A 19,786-nucleotide genomic window follows, 5' to 3' on the forward strand; every position below is an offset into this window, starting at 1 on the left:
TAGCCAAGTAGCGATAGCTTATACCAAGGATCCCAAATTTCATTACAAGACCAAACATATAAATACCAAGTATAACTTTGTCAAGGATATGGTTGCACGAAGGGATATGAACATTCAGTACATACCTATGTAAAGAATGATAGCAAATCCCATGACGAAACCAATCCTTAAAGATGTTTTCCTTGGTCATGTAAAATCTCTGGGACTGCGTAGAAATCGATGTACTTGACATTTGTATTTCCCTGGAAGTTCACATTCAATGATATTTTTCCTATCATTATTAATGCCTATGAGTTTATTTGACATATATACATATGCTTAGTGCATTATATTAAGAAAGTATGTCGAACAGATGAGAGATTAACCCATTCACATGGGTAATCACCTCTATTTACTATGTGACAAATAAGGATGAGACAATTTTAAGCTTATTATCTAGGTGATAATTGAGAGCTCAAGTTTAAAATATAGATGTCGCCTTAACATAATGTTAAGATGAGGTTATAATATTTATTAGGAAAAATTTCAAAAAGAGGACCGAAGTGGAGTTATTTTCTCAAATAAATGCCTGAAATGGATATTATCTCAAATAAGGGCCTGAAGTGGCTAAATTATTTCAAATAAAGATTTGAAGTGGCCAAATCGTCTCAAATAAGGACCTTTGGCCGACCGGTGACTATTCCGTTTTCGGAAAAGGGGTATTTTAGTCAAAAAAAATTATAAGTATATTTGTTTGATTTTTTTTTTACTTTCTTTTTCTTTTTATTTTCCTTTTTATTTTTTCTTTTTCCTTTTTTCTTCTTCCCTCCCTTGCTGTCATTGAGGTCGCCGGCCTCAGGCAAGGGCCGCCCTCGCCAGCGTCGGGCGAGGGCGAGGTGAGGCGACCCTTGCCCGATGCTGGCGAGGGCGGCCGGAGGGAAGAGAGGGAAAAAAAAAGAAAAGGAAAAGAAAAAACAGAAAAAGGAAAAAAGAAAAAAAAATTCAAAAAAGTAAAAGACGAAAATACCCTTTGACCGATAAGGTTAGGTCCTTATTTGGAACAAGATTCACTTTAGGTCCTTATTTGAGACAAAATTCACTTCGTGACCTTATTTGAGAAAATAAGGGCACTTCATGCCTCATTTGAGACAATGTCCAATTCGGGGCCTTATTTGAAAAAATGACTCAAATTCGAGCCCCTTTTTGGAATTTTTCCCATTTATTATGTCCGAAAGTAAAATAACTCACATATTTTACTTTATGTCTTTGATGCCAGATGTGAGTTCTGATATATTCTTTAAAAAGAGTAGATTTGTCAACTCAAGTTAGACATTGAGAATGTCTAAACTATTATCTGTACGGTATTAAGTATAAAGACATACGCTCCATGGGAAAGGAAAAAATACTGTAATATGTATTTCATATTACGGATGCATGAATCGACCAATAAGAGATGGCAAAAGTTTTGATCTCAACTTTTAAGCTGTGTGAGACTCTTGAGGATGAGTGTTCCTCAATTAGGTGCCCTCACGACTCTTACTTATTCTCAAAATTTTTGTTCAGTGTTTGCTCCCTTAGAATGTCGCCAATAATCATAGATGATTCGATCTAATATAACATTACTAGAAAAACAAATTGAATAGAGATTGAGAGATTTAAAGAAAGAGGAAGATCAATTTGTTATTAATGTCACATTTTATTTTTGTATTCACAGGTTGACCAATTATGATTATTTATGTTTAATCGTAATTGTGAATACAATATATATAACATACTTAAAGAGATCAAGAGATATATAAATGTGGCTGATTGATCTAGGGTATAGCATACTACATCTACTTTAACTGATAATATCTAATTTGAGTTGCTAGATATTCCCAATAAAGGTATGGCAACGAACTCTCAAAGTATGCTGATTGCAGAAATTATATGTTAATATGAATTTTGCAGAGAAGAGAGAGTTACATTTGCCCATCCCATGATGGGCAAGTGGGAGATGATAGGTTTATGGGCCACCCTTGTTGGGCAAATAAGCCCATATCCATCAAAAGTAACTGCAAAGGGCAATTACTTGTTTTTGTGGGATGTAACTGGAAGTTACGTTGTTTTCTTCTAATAAGAAATAAGAAGAAGAAAACAGTAGAAGTGAGAACTCTCCAACGAACACAAAAAAAAAGGCAAAAATTCCTCTGATTCTTACTCTCGATCGTTTGTTTATATGCTTGAAGAAAGGAAACCGGAATTCTCTCGAGATTGCAAAAGTGCATTTAATATGTGGAAATCAAAGCTACGTTCCATTGTGTAACATATCTCCCGATCAATGATTCAAGTGTTTCTGGCCATGCTTTCCGCATTTTCTCGTTTATGAAATTTGGATTTAGTATCCTTCATTATTGGAATTAGTTTCCATCATAGTGTAACAAGATCCTTTAACAAAATAGTCGGTAGCGATAATTTATTTTATAGGGAAATGCCAAAAATGTCCGGTCATCACTCATATACCTATTCTTCTATAAATATTATTCACATACTCTAAGCAAAATCCCACTTAGAAAAATATGAATTGCCCCTCCTTAAAAAAATTAATTTCATTATCTTAATGGGTATGAAAATTTTGGGTTTCAAGATGGGGGGCAAATTTGGGAGAAAAATGGCACTTTTGTAAATAGGGGCACAAAAGTAATTGATGTGAATGTGCAAAAATAAGTATGTGTTTGGTACTTTCAAAATTAGAGATACGTAAGTCATTGTTGGTGAAATGTGACGTATGTTTTTGGTATTTTTCCTTATTTTATTTACTTTCTTTTCCTCAATAAATTATCAAAAGTAGAAAAAGAAGGTATAAACTTCTTTTAAAGAAATATTGACTTGCAACAAATTTATAGGAAAAAACATCTTTGTATGTCATCATACGAGAACACTAATAAATTCACACGAGTGCATCTTCAAGGGTATACAGCTAGTTGTTCAATGCATGAAGATGCAGTCTTTCCACTATGCATACCATGTGGCCAATGTAATGGCAAACAGGCTACCTCTAATGAAGAGACATGCATGAACAATAAGCGTCTACACCGGTCGAGACAAGAGCATGCAAAGCAAACAGTCAGACCTCAGCTCCTACATGGTGTTCAACATTATTGTTATTAAACAAAACACCATGCATTTCACACATAAAACACATTATCTATGTTGAATTATTTAGACTTAGATACAAGTAGACAAACTAACCGCAGTCGCTCGAGCACAATTATCGTGGCTAACTCACCATCTATCAGCAACCGACTATAGCTTGTCCAGCTTTGAACCTTCGTAGGAGAATAAACGCACTGCATTTTTGCAGCTGAGCTCCGCAAGATCTTCTGGAGACATGTCTAGCAAGGATGCAACATAATTAAGCACTGCATGAATGTTTGCCGGATGATTCAGAGATTCTGTCGGAGATGTAGATTCACTGCTTCCTGCATCAGCCTGACTTACACTACGAGCATCATCATCGATAACAAATGCGGGATTCTTTGGCACTGCATCCGGGGCATCTGTTTCCAGTAAAATTCTTTGAAAAGGAACTGCTTTCAACATCTTCTTTGCCTTCTGCCCTTTCATGGACATGAGAAATCCCGAGAATGAAAAATAAGCTCCAACTTCGACAAACTGAGGAACCATTTCAGCGGAACCCAAATAAGAGTGGAGGATGACACCAGCAGGAAAAGGCCCTGCCTCTTTCAATATCTGAAGAAGATCGCCGAATGCTCGGACACAATGGATCGATGCCGGTCTATTCAACTCTTTTGCAAGTTCAAGCTGTTTCTGGAACACTTCGACCTGATCGTTGAAATCGATGTTCCTCCCATGAGACCCTTTGTCCAAACCAATCTCTCCCACTGCAGCAGAAGGAGCGGCCTCGAAAAATTGCCTCAACACTTGGAACCAGTTAGGGCTTCTATCGGCGACAAACCAAGGATGGAGTCCAAAGTTTGGAATGGTACAAGGATAGTCGTCGCTCATTTGCTTCACCAAATGCCAGTCTTTCTCATGGGTTCCATTAACCGCAAATTTAACTACACCAGACTGAAGGGCCGACTCAATTAACTTCGGGGCCATATGCCAGACCCTTGGGTCTTGCAAGTGGCAATGGGCGTCAAACACTTTCATAACTCTGTTATCGTATGATCTTGTCCCCCTAGAATAGATGTCTGAGAAGTAAGGACACTGCCAGACCAGGAGTCGACTGGACACTATTTGTAAGGAGATCAATTCAGATTTCTTCGTGTGATATTGTCGGGCATGCTCTGTTAATACACCGCACAATCACGCGTCTGTGTAACCAATGTTTGCTTTCCGGGACTAGCTTTTCGAGCCAACTACAAAGAAGTCACATTTCAGTACAATGAAGCCCCTGACTGCTAAAGAGAGTTAAAAATGATTCGCATCGTCAACAGAAACAGACACAGGCGTGGGCAATTGGAAAAACACTCGCGAGGGACAAGAAAACCAAAAGGTGCTATAAGATCTCCAAATTTGAAAATGGTTATGCTTCTTAGGAATCTATATTCGGGCTTGGCCGATGCTTGGAGCAACGGGACCAAGTGGGGCTCGCATTTTCGCTCCACAAAACTAAGTCTTTTGATGTTGGGTACAAGAGAATGTTTCACATCTTTCTTTTTTATCAGGTGAACACCCCAGCAATATGCCATTTACACAATCAATTTGTCGAACACTTGGTGCGCGAGTCGCGACACGGGAAGCATAGAAACCGTCATCAGCAGCACGACAAGGAATCATCCAAATTAAGCCGAAAGACCGGAAGAAGAACAACAGAAACAATCACGATGGAACCGATAAAAAGATCGAATTGTTTCCGGGATTTTTCCATGGAAGCGAATGACATACCGTTCAGCGCCTGGATGTGAGAGAGACGAAGATGGACGAACCAACGAACGATAGTGATCGAGAGAGAGAGAGAGAGACAATTTGGGAATTGGGATGAAGGAACCGCAAGCCGAATGGACGAGGAGGACGCTTCTTTGATACCCCGACTGGGCCCGCCTAAGTCCAAATTATAGACCACTGGCAACAAATCTCATCCGTCCATTGCGGCTTTTGTGCATTTAGCCATAATAAAAGTACCATAGATTGATTGGTATGATCAAAATAAGATAATTCCATGTGAGGGTGGGATAAAAATGGATAGGATGTGTCTCTCGCTCGTCTCTCTACTCTGTCCCCTCTACCCGCTCATGACTGACACCCACGGCCTCGGTTGCCATCCATAGTCTCCCACCAACTTCGTCTCGTCGCCGCCAGTGAGGCTCGTCGTGGTAACAAGCTTGACTGGATCTCGGCCATAGAGGAGCTCCACGGCTAGATATGGCGCACCAACTGTTGCCCCTTTCCATGGTCGGATAAGCAACAATCGTTGTCCCCTTGTGTCTTAAGCACTTTCGTCGCACGAGCAATCGTAACTTTATCCGTGGCACTTTTGTTTGTTGGGGTTCAACCTTGGCGATACCTGCGAGGATAATTTTGTTTTTGTGCCAATTCAGTGCTAAATCATTTGTCTTTGTATCAATTCAATCATTCCAGCTAATTTTGATCGGATATTACTGACGTGGACCCCAGCTGGCCTACTTGGCATCGTCATCGCTCACGTAAATATTTTTAATAATATTTTTATATTTTTAAAATATTTTTTCTGATTTTTTTTCTTTTTTTCATTTATTCCTTCTTTTCTTTTTTTTCTTTGGGTTAATACAGTGAAAAATCCCAAACTGGTATGTCTGTGACAATTTTACCCAAAACTAATTTTTTAACAGCCAAAAATCCAAAACTGGTACACCTGTGACAAATTTACCCTCAATTTATTTTCGTTAAATTTTATTGTCAAATTGCTTTGTTAAATGACACGAGATAATTCATGGATGTACCAATTTTATGTTTTACCCTCCGTTTGTCACATGCGTACAAGTTCATAATTTTTTGTGGTATTAATTCAATTTAATGGAAACTAATGGAGGGTAAATATATCACAAATGTACCAGTTCAAGATTTTTGTTGGTCGAACAATTAATTTGGGATAAATTTGTTACAGGTGTATCAGTTTGGGGTTTTTCATGGTAAAAAAATTAGTTTTGGATAAAATTGTCATAGGTGTACCAGTTTGGGGTTTTTCGTGGTATTAACCCTTTTTCTTTTCCTTTCTTCTTTTACCTTTGGCCAGTTCTGGCCATCGGCCATGGCCAGCCGCTTGGCCTCGCCAGGGGGAGGTCCTCGTCGCTTGGACGAGGTCTCCGTTGCCTGCCACAAGCAAGGCTCGGTCGACCCTTGCTTGGGCGAGGGCATGCCCTAGCGAGGGCTCCCCTCCCCAAATCTGGCGAGGCCAGCTCTCGCCCAGGCCACGGCAGCTTCGCCGAGCGTCGCCTCCAGATCTGGCCTTGGCGAGGCAAACCCTTGTCAGGCCTTGCTTGCCCTCGCGGGGGCTTGCCCTTGCCCAGGCAAGGGTCGAGCGGGGCTTGCCTGTGGTGGGCGACGGCAGCTAACTAACGGCCAAAGATAGAAGAAGAAAGCAAAACAAAAAAAGAAAAGAAGGAAAATAAAAAATCAGAAAAAATATAAAAAAATCGAAAGAAAAATTAAATTATTATTAAAATTGTCAACGTCAGCGTCAACAATGACATGTAGATCGGCCGGCGTCCACGTTAATAATATCTTCTCAAAATTAGCCGAAATGACTGAATTGGTATAAAGACAAAAGGTTTTGGACTCAATTGGCACAAAAAAAAAGTTTAGGACTAAATTGACATTAATGAAAAAGGTTTTAAGGCTTTTCTGACACTTATCCAAAAAAAAGTTTAGGACTAAATTGACATTAATGAAAAAGGTTTAAGGCTTTTCTGACACTTATCCCACATGGAGCGAGTAACAACTAACAAAGAAAGGCCTGAGCAGTGCCGATAAGAAAGCTTTGCCTGTTCGGGCACGGCCTACGGCCGGGACTCTCCTTCGAATTCTCCAGGTTTTGATTTGGAAGCTTCGTTAATGGCGATGAGCTCTGGTTAGTGAGTATGTGGACGGTGATAGGATTTTGCATTCGATGTCAGGTTCTGAAAGACGGATAGGTTGGGGCGAACTGTATAGCGGACTCAAGCCTTCTTTCTTTGGCATCGCGGCTTCACAGGTAGGTACGTACAGAGCGAGCTTCCCTTGCATTATCACGAAAACCCGACCCGACCCGACCCTTCACACCTCTAAAAACCCAGCCCATCGCGAAAGCCCAACTACTTCCGGATCCGGGTCCGAGAACCCGACTATATTTATCCTCACTTCTTCTCAAAACCCTAAAACCCCCCAATTCGCGCCTCTCTCTTCTTCTTCCTTCTCCTCCTCTGTTCGGCGCCGACCGTGACCGTGCTTCCATCGGAAATCCGCAGAGCGGAGCTCCTCGGAGGGAAGATTCGCCATGGATTCCCTGCAATCCCCCGCCTCCATGGACGTGGAGGCCGCTCCGGCGGAGCCGAGCTTGCCGGCGAAGCCCCTGTTCGCGCCGCTGAAGGCGCACGAGATGTCCGACGGGCGGGTCCAGTTCCGCAAGGTCTCCGTCCCGCCGCACCGCTACTCGCCGCTGAAGAAGTCGTGGATGGACATCTACACCCCGGTCCACGAGCACATGAGGGTCGACATCCGCATGAACCTCAAGGCCCGCAAGGTCGAGCTCAAGACGAGGCACGACACCCCCGACGTCAGCAACCTCCAGAGGTGCGCCGACTTCGTGCAGGCCTTCATGCTCGGGTTCGACGTCCCGGACGCCGTCGCGCTGCTGCGGCTGGACGAGCTCTACGTGGAGTCCTTCGAGATCAAGGACGTGAAGACCCTGCGGGGCGAGCACCTGTCGCGCGCGATCGGGAGGCTGTCGGGCAAAGGGGGCAAGACGAAGTTCGCCATCGAGAACGCGACGAAGACGAGGATTGTGATCGCGGATTCGAAGATCCACATATTGGGTTCTTTTGCCAACATCAAGATCGCTAGGGATTCGCTCTGCAGCTTGATTCTGGGTTCGCCCGCCGGTAAGGTGTACTCGAAGCTCCGAGCAGTGAGTGCAAGACTTGCTGAGAGATTTTGAAAGTTGGGATTTTTTTTTCTTTTTGAGCTTCTGATTGATGATGCTATTCGTGGATGAGATTAGTCAAATTTTGTTACAGAAATCCCAGAGATGGAGAGTGTGTAATCTATTGCCAAGAGAAAGCGTTATGAGATCATTATGTTTCTCTTATGTCTTCTGTGCTTTCATGGCACTACTCATACTGCATACGTAGATGCATCGAATTCCACCATTGTCTGCATGTTCGTGGCCTGTTTGTCTGATTGAAAGGTGTCAATTTTCAGGGATGAAATCTTTATGCTTGCTGCGTCGTCAATAGTTCTGGTCTTCGTAAGAGCGCTAGGAGCTAGCTGACACAGGCACTGAAAGCTCAGTTAGCATTTGTGGGTTACATACTTGTTAATCTATGTCGCTCGCGATGGTTTAAGGAGAAGGATGATCTAGGACTAGGTTTCACCTCATTGCTTTGCTTTGCTAACATGTCAGCCTGCTTAATGCTGGAGATGCATTTGCTTATTACTACTCTGATTATCGTGCGGATGGACCAGTTAGATTTTGCTTATTGTTTGCACATAGCGTTGTTGCCTTGAATTCGCATCATATCTGCCCCATCTTCTTTGGTCAAAACTGACTCATACGGTCGAGAAGATTTGCTTAACCATGAAAAATGCCGAAGCTCGGAGTTGCATCTCCACAGTCCTTTGGTTCAGCATTGCTCCGATTCCTGGATCGCCGCTGCGGAGCAACTGGAATAAGACCCGTCTTCGAACATTCACGCCCCTAGGTAACTATCCAACGCATGGCACCGAGAAGCCATTCAGTCTTTTTAAACTCTTCGGTTGCCTGTCCATCGGAGACCATCAATCACACAGATCCAATGTATTTAGATAACACCAGTGGTGCATAATCTGTGACAAAGAGAGTGAGGATGGGGGAGGGGCTGTTCAGCGGCAGGCAGTAAAGGCAGAAGCAACGTTTGGTCGACTGGTATAAAAATAAGGAAGACTCGCCAAAGGCGACGAAACAAAGGTAACAAAGATCATAATGACCTCTCTCACAATTAAATGTGTTCATTACTTAAAAAGAATGTGTTAATGACCAAAGGATCAGATTGTTGCGCCAGAAAAATGTTCAAAGATCTGATTGCCAAAAACAGTTGATAGGAAAAATAAACCTGATTGCACTAAATGGAACTTCTCTTCGTCTTGTTCAACCAGAGTTGTGCACGAGGCAATGGAAAAATAATCATTTTAGGGTCCAGAAATTTAGAATTGTCAAACCGTTTGACGGGTTCTTCAGTTGAAGGATTCTGTTTGATAAAAATATATATACTTTTAAGTGGTTATCAAGCACTGTGCGAAGCACAGATCAACTGAGCAGGTTGCAAGCAATCACCTTGTCATATCGGGTGTGGGAGGCTACTATCCACTATATCAGGGAGTTTATTTCCTTATCTCTCATTGGTCCTTTTAAGAATATGCTCAGGTCCAAGAGTAAAGCCCTATGTTATGTCATCTAGAAATTTAGAGTTGTCAAACCGTTTGACGGGTTCTTGAACGATTCTGTTTGATAAAAATATATATACTTTTAGGTGGAAAAATTCAATTAATTCTCTATATTTAACCTTAGAATGGACCATATAGAGCTAAAATATGGGATTTGTCATAGACAATATATTATGGGGATCATATAATATTTAAGGAAAAAATCGATAGGAAAGTTCTCTTCCTATATATTTTTTGGGTTCGAAGTTCTCTTCCTAAATCACAAGCTTATAATGTGTTCAGTATAATACCGAAGTAATGTTTCTGTATTTTCCTATATAATGATATAAATGCACAAAAACCAAGCATGACTTATGTGTTGAAGCTATGCATGGGACGATTTTATGGAGGTACTAATGGGTTACAAATTTCATCCCGTAACACCTAAAATCTCAACTCAGATGAATGAGAATATATAAAAAAAAAGGAGTAAATATTCACTCAGAATTAAAGAGCACCAATTTGATTTTTGATTAAGGTATATCAAGCCGGATCGTTACAAATTCCGTCGGAGCATTTCACAAATTGAAAGTGTCAGTTTACATCTGCCTATTTATAGGCTTTATGAGATGATTATTTAAGGTAAAATATATTAATCAAGATTAAGAAAGATATCCGTGCAATTTTGATAGATATAGATAGTCAACAATCTTATCATAAAAGTCTCTAACATAAGAAAATCTTAAGAATCTCTAATATAATATCACTGAGAAATTAACAATGGAAATTTACACTTTTACACGTACAACATAGATTAAATAATTCTTTATCACAATTTTTTTTATTGTAACTCGTTACTGTAACTCCATTCTTACAAAAAAAAAGTATTTCTGTTAGTCTTTTCATCACTCAAATTTTCATTGTCACCTCGCTCCATTACGGTAGTTTGGGTAAGCAAGAGTTATTAACTACAGAATGGGTCTATTATTCACCCCAAAAGTGGTTTAACCAAGTAAGGGCCCGTTTGGTTCGGCTTTGGGGGAATGCCTTCGGCAAAATGCAAAGGCAGATTTTCCGAAATGCAAGTAGTGTTTGGTAATGTGTATTTTAAAATCACATTTGAAAGCAACTTTGGCCTAAATACCGTTTGCTAAAAATTGTTTGTAAAAGACTTTTGCTAATATTTAAAAAAAAAAAAAAAGCCGGCCAACCGACCACCACCGTCGGCCACCACCGTCGACTAGATCTGGTCGCCAGCCAACCGCTGACGGTCAAATTTGGTTGCCGGCCAGATTTGGTTGTCGACTAACCCCCGACGGCCAGATTTGGTCGCCAGCCAGCCTCGCCTGACCTCAGGCGAGGTGACCTGAGGTCGTGCGACCTCAGGTGAGTCGGCCTGAGGTCGCACGACCCAGGCAATAGGTCCGGCGACCCCAGGCGGCGGTCGTCGGACCAGCTATTTGGGAAGATAATGAACAGTGTGCGATTGCATTCTAAAAATGCAACTTTCCAAGGCTCCTCATGGGCTGCATTCAGCCAAAGGCCCTTTTCAAGCTTTGGAGATGCGATTGCATCTCCTCAAAGCTTGCCAAAATATTTGCCAAACAACTTTGCATTTGCTCAAAGGACTTGATGTAGAACAGTTAGTCTGTGATTATCTTGAACAATGTGATCGCCGTAATCACCGGAAATCTCGGCAGTTTTTCTGATTTTGGGGAAAACAATCATTCAGACAATTTTCTATATTATCATTTAGGCAGTTTCCTATATTATCATTCAGGCAGTTTCCTATATTACCATTCGGTAGTTTCCTATATTACCATTCAGGCAGTTTGTTGTGCCTCGGACTCATCCAGGTTATTGCGAGCGGAGAGTTGAAGGAACTCTTCCGTATAAGCTTGGACCGATCTATTCGATTGTCGGCAATTCTGGAATTTCTGAAATAACAGTTGCTCATAGTCCGTTGGGAGGAACCTCTTCTTCAACTTCTGTTTCATCTAACCCCATGATCGAATAGGAGCCTTGCCTTGTCGACGTTGCATCAATTGAGTCTGTTCCCATCAAGCTGAAGCGCCACCCTTCAAATTGTACGCCACAAGTTTCACTTGGCGATCCTCATCAATATCCATAGCGTCGAAGAATTTCTCGACCTCCCAAAGCTAGTCAAGGAAATCTTCAATATCCAAATTCCCATTGAAAGTAGGGAGATCTACCTTTAGTTGATACTGCTTAGGATCTCGTCGATATCCTCCCTGACGTCGATTCCCACGAACATGCTCCTCCTGGAATCCCCTGTATCGGCGACCACCACGAATCTGCATCTCCTGGAAATCATCGTCTTCGTCTTCCGTATCCTCGACATAGTCTTGACGCCTATGTCGGGGAATTCCTCCACACCCCATAGCATCTTCGGGATCACGAACGATAGGAATTCGCTCGGCTGGAAGAACGCCAGGCGCATGGTTTGTGGACAAACGCTGGATGGCATCAAGGATCTCTTGAAACCTCCGATCGGTTTGATCCACGAACTGATTGAACTCAGCCCGCGTAATAGGCTCGTTCTCACGGCCCTCAGCAACGGGGAGATTGACATTCACGTTATTCACCATCGTCACAGGAGAAACCTGCTCTGATACCAAATGATGCAGAGATAGGACTCCTAATACTAATGGAAACCGAATAATTAAAGATAACATCTAATAAACTAATATAGGAAACTGCCTGAGTGGTAATATAGGAAACTGCCTGAATGGTAATATAGGAAACTGCCTGACTGGTAATATAGGAAACTGCATAAATGATAATATAGGAAACTGCCTAAATGATAATATAGGAAATTGCCTGAATGGTTGTTTTCCCCAAAATCAGAAAAACTGCCGAGATTTCCGGTGATTACGGCGATCACATTGTTCAAGATAATCACAGGCTAACTGTTCTACATCAGGACTTTAGAGTCCTAAAGCAACATTCAAATGCTAAACCAAACATGCCCTAAATTGTTTTTCCGTCTTCCACCCTTCTCTTTCTTTCTTTTATAAATTATTGTCACTATCGATCCCGCTATTTTCACTCGAAAATCAAAACTGCCCCTATGCTTTATTTTTTGTTTTAAAATTAAAACCTTCCCTGTACTTTTTACGAAGTACCATTGATCATCCCTATGTCGATCGGACGATGAAATTTTGCTGAGAACACAGTTAATTATATTCTGACATGGACCATTTTCTATTTTTATTAATCGACATTGGGAAATTTTAGAGTATAGTAGTTACGGTTTATCTAAATATTTCGTAGCGAGTACAGTAGCTTGTGGTAACTCCTAGAGAGACGCTAGTCATGATGCCTTTCTCCATCTTTCTTTTAGAAATAATGTCGTGGTCTCCGTACTTTTTGCTCGAAAATCAAAATTGTTTCCTACAATTTTTTTAGCTAAAATCCTTCCCTATACGTTTTAAAATGTGCCATTGTCATCCCTATGTAGATTCGGCAATAGAATTTGCTAACGTAACGTTTAACACACTTGACTATATTCCGAAGTGGATTGTTTTTCTTTTTATTCGTCAATGTGAATTTTTTTCCTTTTTGTTTTCAATGTTGACTCTCTTTTCTTCTTCTTCTTCAATCCCGACCAAATCAAAAACTCACAAAACTTTAACCCATGACAATGCAAACTATGATTTGTACTCACTCAGACCACCAATTGAGTGGTCATGGCCTTGAGCTTCATGGCTCAAAAAGATCTCGACAGGTCACCGCGAGCTCAAATCGAGCGACGAGTTGGTCATCGTGTTCGCAAGCTTGAGCTCGAATGGCCATAGTCACCGAGAGCTTAGAGCTCAAGGACGGGGTTATGGCTATCGTGACATACTCCATATATTTCTCAATTTGCCTTTCCTTAAGTTATTTAATTTGGCGCCCGATAATATTATTGAGCATGTTTTTCTGCATCCTCATTATTTTTTTTTGGGTTAATACTATGAAAAATCCCAAATTGGTACACCTGCGATAATTTTACTGTCTGTTAGTTTTCGTTAAATTTTACTGTAAAATTTCCAAATTAGATGACACATGACAGTTGACGGATGTACCGGTTTGAGGTTATACTCTCCATTTGTCACAGGTGTACCATTTTGTGATTTTTTGTAGTATTAATCCAATTTAACGGAGGGTAAATTTGTCACAAATATACCAGTTTGGGGTTTTTGGTGGTTAAAAAATTAATTTGGGATAAATTTGTTATAAGTGTACCAATTTGAGGTTTTTGGTGATTAAAAAATTAATTTATGATAAATTTGTCATATGTGTACGGATTTGGGGTTATTCATAGTATTAATTTTTTTTCGAGAGTTCATGTAAACAAAAATCCATGGATTAAAGAAAAATTATAAGGGAAAAAAGAAGAAGATAAAATGATATAGGCAAAAGTAGAGTACCAACGGTCACACATTAGCCGCTTTAATTTACCCATCCATAAATAGGCTCTACAACTTTGTATTTCAATTCTCGTGCCAACGCGGAACCTTCTGACCCAGAAATTTGGAGTCCGAAGAGTGGCGTCGGATACAGATATTTCAGCCGCTCCCTTCAAGCTCGCAGCGGCAACCGCCTATGTCGAACGCCGTCGCCAACGGCCTCGCCGGCGCCGGAGGCGGCATCATTGCTCAGATCATCACCTATCCTCTCCAGACGGTCTCTCTCTCTCTCTCTCTCTCTGTGTTTTGCGTGCACGGAGACGAAATGGTATCGATCGGCTTCTGTACGGCGACAGGTGAACACGCGGCAACAAACCGAGCGAGTGGCGAAGAAAGGCCTGATCGGCGCCGGCAAGAAAGCTTTGCCTGATCGGACGCGGCCTGCGGCCGGCACACTCCGTCAAATCCTCCAGGTTTTGGATTTTGGAAGCTTCGTCAATGGCGATTAGCTCTGGTTTAGCGAGTTACGCGGGCGATGATAGGATTTGTGCACGTGATGTCAGGTCCTGAAGACGGAAGGTTGGGGCGGACTGTACAGCGGGCTCAAGCCTTCTTTGTTCGGCACCGCGGCTTCGCAGGTACGTACAGAGCGAGCTTCTTATCGGATCAGTAACTAGACGAGTGACGAATTTCTCCCAAGGTTCATCTTCGATGTGTTCGAAAGGTTCGTTCGCGAAGAGGATTTTGGTTATGGTTGAGTTTGAAGTTGATTAAGACTGAGTGTTAGGGAGAGGTCTGATTTGCTAGTTTGCTACGGTTGGACTTGCCTGCGGTACTAGCGCAAATTACATGATAGCTTGTTCTTAGTGCCGGTGGCATTGGATTAGTGGAATAAGAAAGGCAATAGTCGTCGCTCCTGGACTGTGACCGAGGACAGTTCTGTGCTTCGATAAGTGTGTAAATGAGGATTATGGTTGATCCCTGGGATACTCGACTAAACAATCTCCATGCTAGCTGTTTTTAAGCTTGTTCTACTGTTGATAATGGCAAAAGCTTGACTGGGAAATGTGTATGTGCCTGATAGCTGAAACGCTTAGCTGATACTGGAGGACAAGACAATGATGAATGACAAGTACCTCGGTACTATTAGATTGATATATGGAGGCGCTTTTGTTATATTTCCATCATACAACTTCTCTTGTTGATTCTAACTATCTTCTCTAATACTGCCAGGGAGTATACTATTATTTCTATCAGGTTTTCAAAAACAAGGCTGAGGCCATTGCCACTGCTCGTAAGGAGAAAGGCCTTGGGGATGGAACCGTTGGCATGTTCTCTTGGCTTGTTGTGGCAGCTATTGCTGGGTGAGTAGTCAGTTCTCATAATCATTAAGGATTTCTTTCCAATTATATTTGTTTTGGAAGAATTTGAGGGTGATATAACAGGGCATGGAGGCCGAGTTTGATCATACTGATGCCCTTCTTATTGTGAGATGCACTTTGCTTTGGTTCATTTATCACGTTACAGGATCATGTTCCTCCAACAAATTTCATGTGTCATCTCTTATACCTTCTTTCGCAGGTCCTTGAATGTGTTACTGACCAATCCTATATGGGTTCTCGTCACTCGGATGCAGGTGCCTTTGATTCTTCATTCACTTTATTCTCTGGTCACTACATAGCGGTTTAGCATTGAATTCTTTCATATGAGATTGGTGTTCAGCTAATTCAGCTAATCAGTTCCTCAACTTTCGATATCTTTCACTTGTCAATCTTTTGTAGCACTGTACGAATCGAGCTCTGATGATTCTACATGCTAACTGTTTTTACTTTCATTCAAACGAGCACTAAGTACCCAGCTGAAGAAATTAGTAAAAAGGACATCCTTTTTTATGTTTTATCATTGTGAGTCTTCTGATGAATATGTAAGGTTTTGTGTCGAATAATCCTATTGGAGTCATATGATTTCTTGTCAGTTAGTAGATACTCTGTCTTATGTGGCATCTTCCAATTCTGATAACTGCCTTCTATTTTACCTGAACCATCATTATTGGTGGCCTTGATATGCATGTGATTGGCATACTTGTGCTAAAAAAAGTTCTCGGCAGACGATAATGGTGTTTAGAAGCATGACTATAACTTTCTAAAAATGCTGGTTTTGTCAAATGTCAGAGATAAAACACAATGAACTTGATTGTTTATGCAGTAAGTGCAAGCTACTATAATTATGCTTATGAAGTATATATAGACTGCCCATGAGGGTTTTGATTTAAAATCATGATCTATGTTTGATGGTGCATTAGCTACATGTAGTTCTCATAATATTTCCTTATTATTTGAGCGTGTAGACGCAAACTCAAGCAGAAAGAAAAATAATGGAGGGCAAGAAGGAAGTTCTATTGGCTGAAGCATTGGAAAGGGGTTGGGAAGAATCTACTTTACATGATAAATTGGCTGAACTTGAATCAGTGAAACCTCGTCCATATGGTACTCTTCAGGCGGTTGGTATTTTCTGTATATCCACCTCTACATTAAGCCTCTGCTTGTCCATTAATATCATTCATGATCACCGGCAAACCTTTCTTTTTCTCTCTTTAGAACTCATATTGAATGCAATGCCAAGTTTCTTTCGCAATCTCTTGTTGGCCTCATCATCTAAGATGGAGATTACGTGCTGGTCTTCTTACTTCATCTTCTGACTGCATCCAATATAGTTGCTTGAATGGAAATTACAAATGTTGCTATAAGGTGAAACACGAATTGATTAATGACTTCGCTGGATGGTCATGCAAACCACTTCACTATGTATATATGCTTGCGGACATTTTGATGCCTTATAGTTTGCATGCGTGCACACATGCAAACATTGCGTTTATATATAATTTCTTGCACAATTTCATGTGCTTCAGAATATATTAGGCTGTTGATCTATTTCACTCTGTTAAGATGATGAGACTGCTAAAAAGCACGAAAGGATCTCCTCTTGACAAAGTTTTGTGCAAACTCAGGGAAGTCCTCCTTTTATCAAGAGCACACAGACAGATACGTGCATGCGCACACTCTCGGTTACAGCATAATATTCACCATCGAAGAATTTATTTGTGATGGTGTCTGAGCATGTAATGTTTTAGCAATATTCTTTTGAAAGTGGAAATATCAGCTGATTTCTGTGTAAATGATTGCCTAAATATTCTCTCGTTTTTTGTCAATTCTTCATTTAAGTATTGTTAATGAAGTCCCATGTTTGTGTCTGCTTACTTTCATAGGCTCAAGAGGTGCACAGGGAAGCAGGGGTTGCTGGATTCTGGAAGGGTATTATTCCAACATTAATTATGGTCAGTCTATTAAATCAACGCTAGAATGGATGGGAAAAGTCTCGTTCTTCTTATTCAGGATGCTACTGTCATTGTTGTGTAAGCGAGACCTTTTGTTGACAGGTTTGCAACCCGTCAATCCAATTCATGATCTATGAAACCTCCTTAAAGCATTTGAGAGCAAAGCGTTCTGCTAGTAAGACTGGATTGAAAAATGTGACTGCTTTGGAGGTACATCATTCTTGTTTGGGATCATGGACTTATGCTCGTAACACCATATTTTAAGTTGCTTTTATCTTCTGGTTAATGGATGTCAAATCAACTCCCTAGTGTAAAATAAATAGCTGTGGTCGTTCTCACATAGGTCTTCTTGTTGGGGGCTTTGGCAAAACTCGGGGCAACTGTCTCAACATACCCTCTGTTAGTTGTGAAGGTAATAATTCGAACTCTTTGCCCCATAACCTGAGTCCTGACTTATAATTCACACATTCTTCTGTGTTTCACCAATCTCTGTGTGTGCGTGCGTGTGTGGTGTGTTAAAATTTCAAGTTAGCTCTAATCATTGATCTAGTAGCTTATGCCCTGCTGTGGCATTCTTAATTGCTTGTCTGCTGAGTAAAATGGAAAATTTGTCGAATACTGCTGGATTCTTTATCTGCTTGTTTTTGTTTGCTCGCATGTTTCGACGCTATCCACCTATCCACTTTTTAAGGCTCCAGTAAACATTGCATCATGGGTATACGATTTTATATCAGAGGGCAGTCTCTGATTCTCATCTTGTCTTTTCTTTTCCTTAATGCATTTTCAGTCAAGGTTGCAAGCAAAACAGGAGATCGGGGGGAATGTTGCTTTGAGATACACAGGTTTATTTTATAGCGCATCAAGTTATATCATCCCTCTTTATTTTAGTGTTTCCTTTGTGCTTTATAGTCTACCCTTTATAAAGCTTGATAGAGTAAAAAAGTCGTTAGGTGATTCTTTTTTGGCTCAGAAAATAAGTAGTTACAGCCGTGCTGGAATACCTTAAATTCCTTACTGAACCTTATTAAGAAGAAATGAAATGAAAAGTCCTCTTCATGTGTGTTTCACACATTTTGAGGGGACACGTTGATAATATGAAAGGTGAAAGATGAGGATGAGCAATTTCCTGTTGTCGATGCGAGTGCCATTCTTCTACATATACTTGTTACATTTACTTTTGTCCTTGAAATAGCTTTTGTGGGCTAGGATCTGACTTGATCTTTTTAGATTTATGCTGCTGACGGACACTGTTGATAAGATCAGATACGCACATATATACCTGTAGTGACATTCAGTCTGTGTACATTCACACCTACACTCTATTCCATGATGTTTTGGGTTACAAATTTTTCCTGGTTCATGGTCTCAAAGTTTTAGAGGAAAAATCAAGTGTTTTGCTATTACTGGACTCTGAATCTTTTACTATCCTGTACGCTTGCCTGTAAGAATACTAGCAAATCAGCTGTTAGCTGGTCAACTAGTCAATCATCTGTGCTAAGTCATTTTGATCGTGCTGTAGATAATTAATGCCTTGCATGCTATTTTAGATGGTAGAGGTCCTGGGGCTAGAATTTTCAAAGCGAGAAAATAGCTGCCAAATGAGAAAGTTTGAACAGGGAGAAACAATTGAGAAGTAAATGCTGTTGTGGTTTTAAATTGCAGTTTATACCTTTTTCTTTGCGTATGCTAAAGTAATTCCCCATTTCGTCATGTCAGTAAGGATGAATCAAAACTAAGCAAGGAAAAGTGTGCCAAAAAATTTGGTCCTTCCTCTAATTTCAGCACATTTTGTGTGCTGTTCCTGCTCCGATCAATCTGTTATGAGCATTATCATTCTAAAGTTTATTTGGTATATGAATACGACCATTGCAATAACTCGAGCTGCCTCTTTTTATTTGGTGTAAGTTTTCATCTTCATCGTAATTTCTACGGTATCCAGTTTTACCAAAAGCCGCTCTCTAATACAGGTACATTTGATGCAATCATTAAAATGATCCGTTATGAAGGAGTGCAGGGATTTTATAAGGGTATGAGCACGAAGATAGTACAAAGTGTTTTTGCAGCTTCTGTGCTATTCATGATCAAGGAAGAACTTGTCAAGGCTTATATGCTGCTGGCAGATAAGGGCCAGAAGGTTATGTTCAATTTGTCTAAACGATCACTCACAAAGATATAAATCAATTAATTATATACTTGTCAAGTTTCACATACCTACAGTATTTGCATTGCCTGTTGATGTGCAAATATTATCAATACAAGTGTTGGACCGCTTTTTGGTTCCTTATGTGGGTGATAAAGTCAACATCTTGTACTAAAGCTGCCTGATTAATGGTCCCACCAATTACTTTGTGTTCTATTTTACTCTGTAACTGTTCCATTTAATTAGCAGTACTATGGTCAATATTTAAGAAATGTACTCATCTCTGGATAGTTTGGTTCCATTGCAGCACCAAATTAGTTTTCTTGCACGTCTATACAT

At 40.6% G+C, this 19,786-nt stretch overlaps 3 protein-coding genes across 3 annotated transcripts; 2 read left to right on the forward strand and 1 right to left on the reverse strand.

The window, feature by feature from the left end:
• Nucleotides 1-3,071: 3,071 nt before the first annotated feature.
• On the reverse strand, nt 3,072-5,368 carry LOC115670101 (uncharacterized). The gene is made up of 2 exons (XM_030591302.2): nt 4,873-5,368; nt 3,072-4,343 (listed from the first exon to the last, which is right to left on the reverse strand). Exon 2 carries the CDS (start codon nt 4,132-4,134, stop codon nt 3,265-3,267), a length of 870 nt encoding a protein of 289 aa, XP_030447162.1. The 5' UTR covers nt 4,135-4,343; nt 4,873-5,368; the 3' UTR covers nt 3,072-3,264.
• A 1,969-nt stretch (nt 5,369-7,337) lies between these two features.
• Nucleotides 7,338-8,248, forward strand: LOC115669104 (uncharacterized). The gene has a single exon (XM_030590421.2). It carries the CDS (start codon nt 7,439-7,441, stop codon nt 8,096-8,098), a length of 660 nt encoding a protein of 219 aa, XP_030446281.1. The 5' UTR covers nt 7,338-7,438; the 3' UTR covers nt 8,099-8,248.
• A 5,797-nt stretch (nt 8,249-14,045) lies between these two features.
• Nucleotides 14,046-19,775, forward strand: LOC115669808 (peroxisomal nicotinamide adenine dinucleotide carrier-like). The gene is made up of 11 exons (XM_030590941.2): nt 14,046-14,250; nt 14,330-14,446; nt 14,537-14,611; nt 15,207-15,337; nt 15,555-15,609; nt 16,321-16,473; nt 17,239-17,307; nt 17,410-17,517; nt 17,651-17,719; nt 18,095-18,149; nt 19,275-19,775. The coding sequence occupies exons 1-11, from the start codon at nt 14,170-14,172 to the stop codon at nt 19,481-19,483; spliced, it is 1,122 nt and encodes a 373-aa protein (XP_030446801.1). The 5' UTR covers nt 14,046-14,169; the 3' UTR covers nt 19,484-19,775.
• The last annotated feature ends 11 nt before the right edge of the window (nt 19,776-19,786 follow it).

Source organism: Syzygium oleosum, unplaced genomic scaffold (genome assembly GCF_021117445.2).
Source record: "Syzygium oleosum isolate NSW1041296 unplaced genomic scaffold, Sole_v2.1 Sole_v2.22, whole genome shotgun sequence".
Taxonomy (NCBI): domain Eukaryota; kingdom Viridiplantae; phylum Streptophyta; class Magnoliopsida; order Myrtales; family Myrtaceae; genus Syzygium; species Syzygium oleosum.

Excerpts from the sequence above, each read along its gene's own strand:
- LOC115669104 (XM_030590421.2), top strand. The coding sequence starts at position 7,439 with ATGGATTCCCTGCAATCCCCCGCCTCCATGGACGTGGAGGCCGCTCCG.
- LOC115670101 (XM_030591302.2), bottom strand. The coding sequence starts at position 4,134 with ATGAAAGTGTTTGACGCCCATTGCCACTTGCAAGACCCAAGGGTCTGG.
- LOC115669808 (XM_030590941.2), top strand. The coding sequence starts at position 14,170 with ATGTCGAACGCCGTCGCCAACGGCCTCGCCGGCGCCGGAGGCGGCATC. Across the intron at positions 14,447-14,536 it reads CACTCCGTCAAATCCTCCAG|GTCCTGAAGACGGAAGGTTG; the intron begins GTTTTGGATTTT and ends ACGTGATGTCAG. Across the intron at positions 15,338-15,554 it reads GTTGTGGCAGCTATTGCTGG|GTCCTTGAATGTGTTACTGA; the intron begins GTGAGTAGTCAG and ends CTTCTTTCGCAG.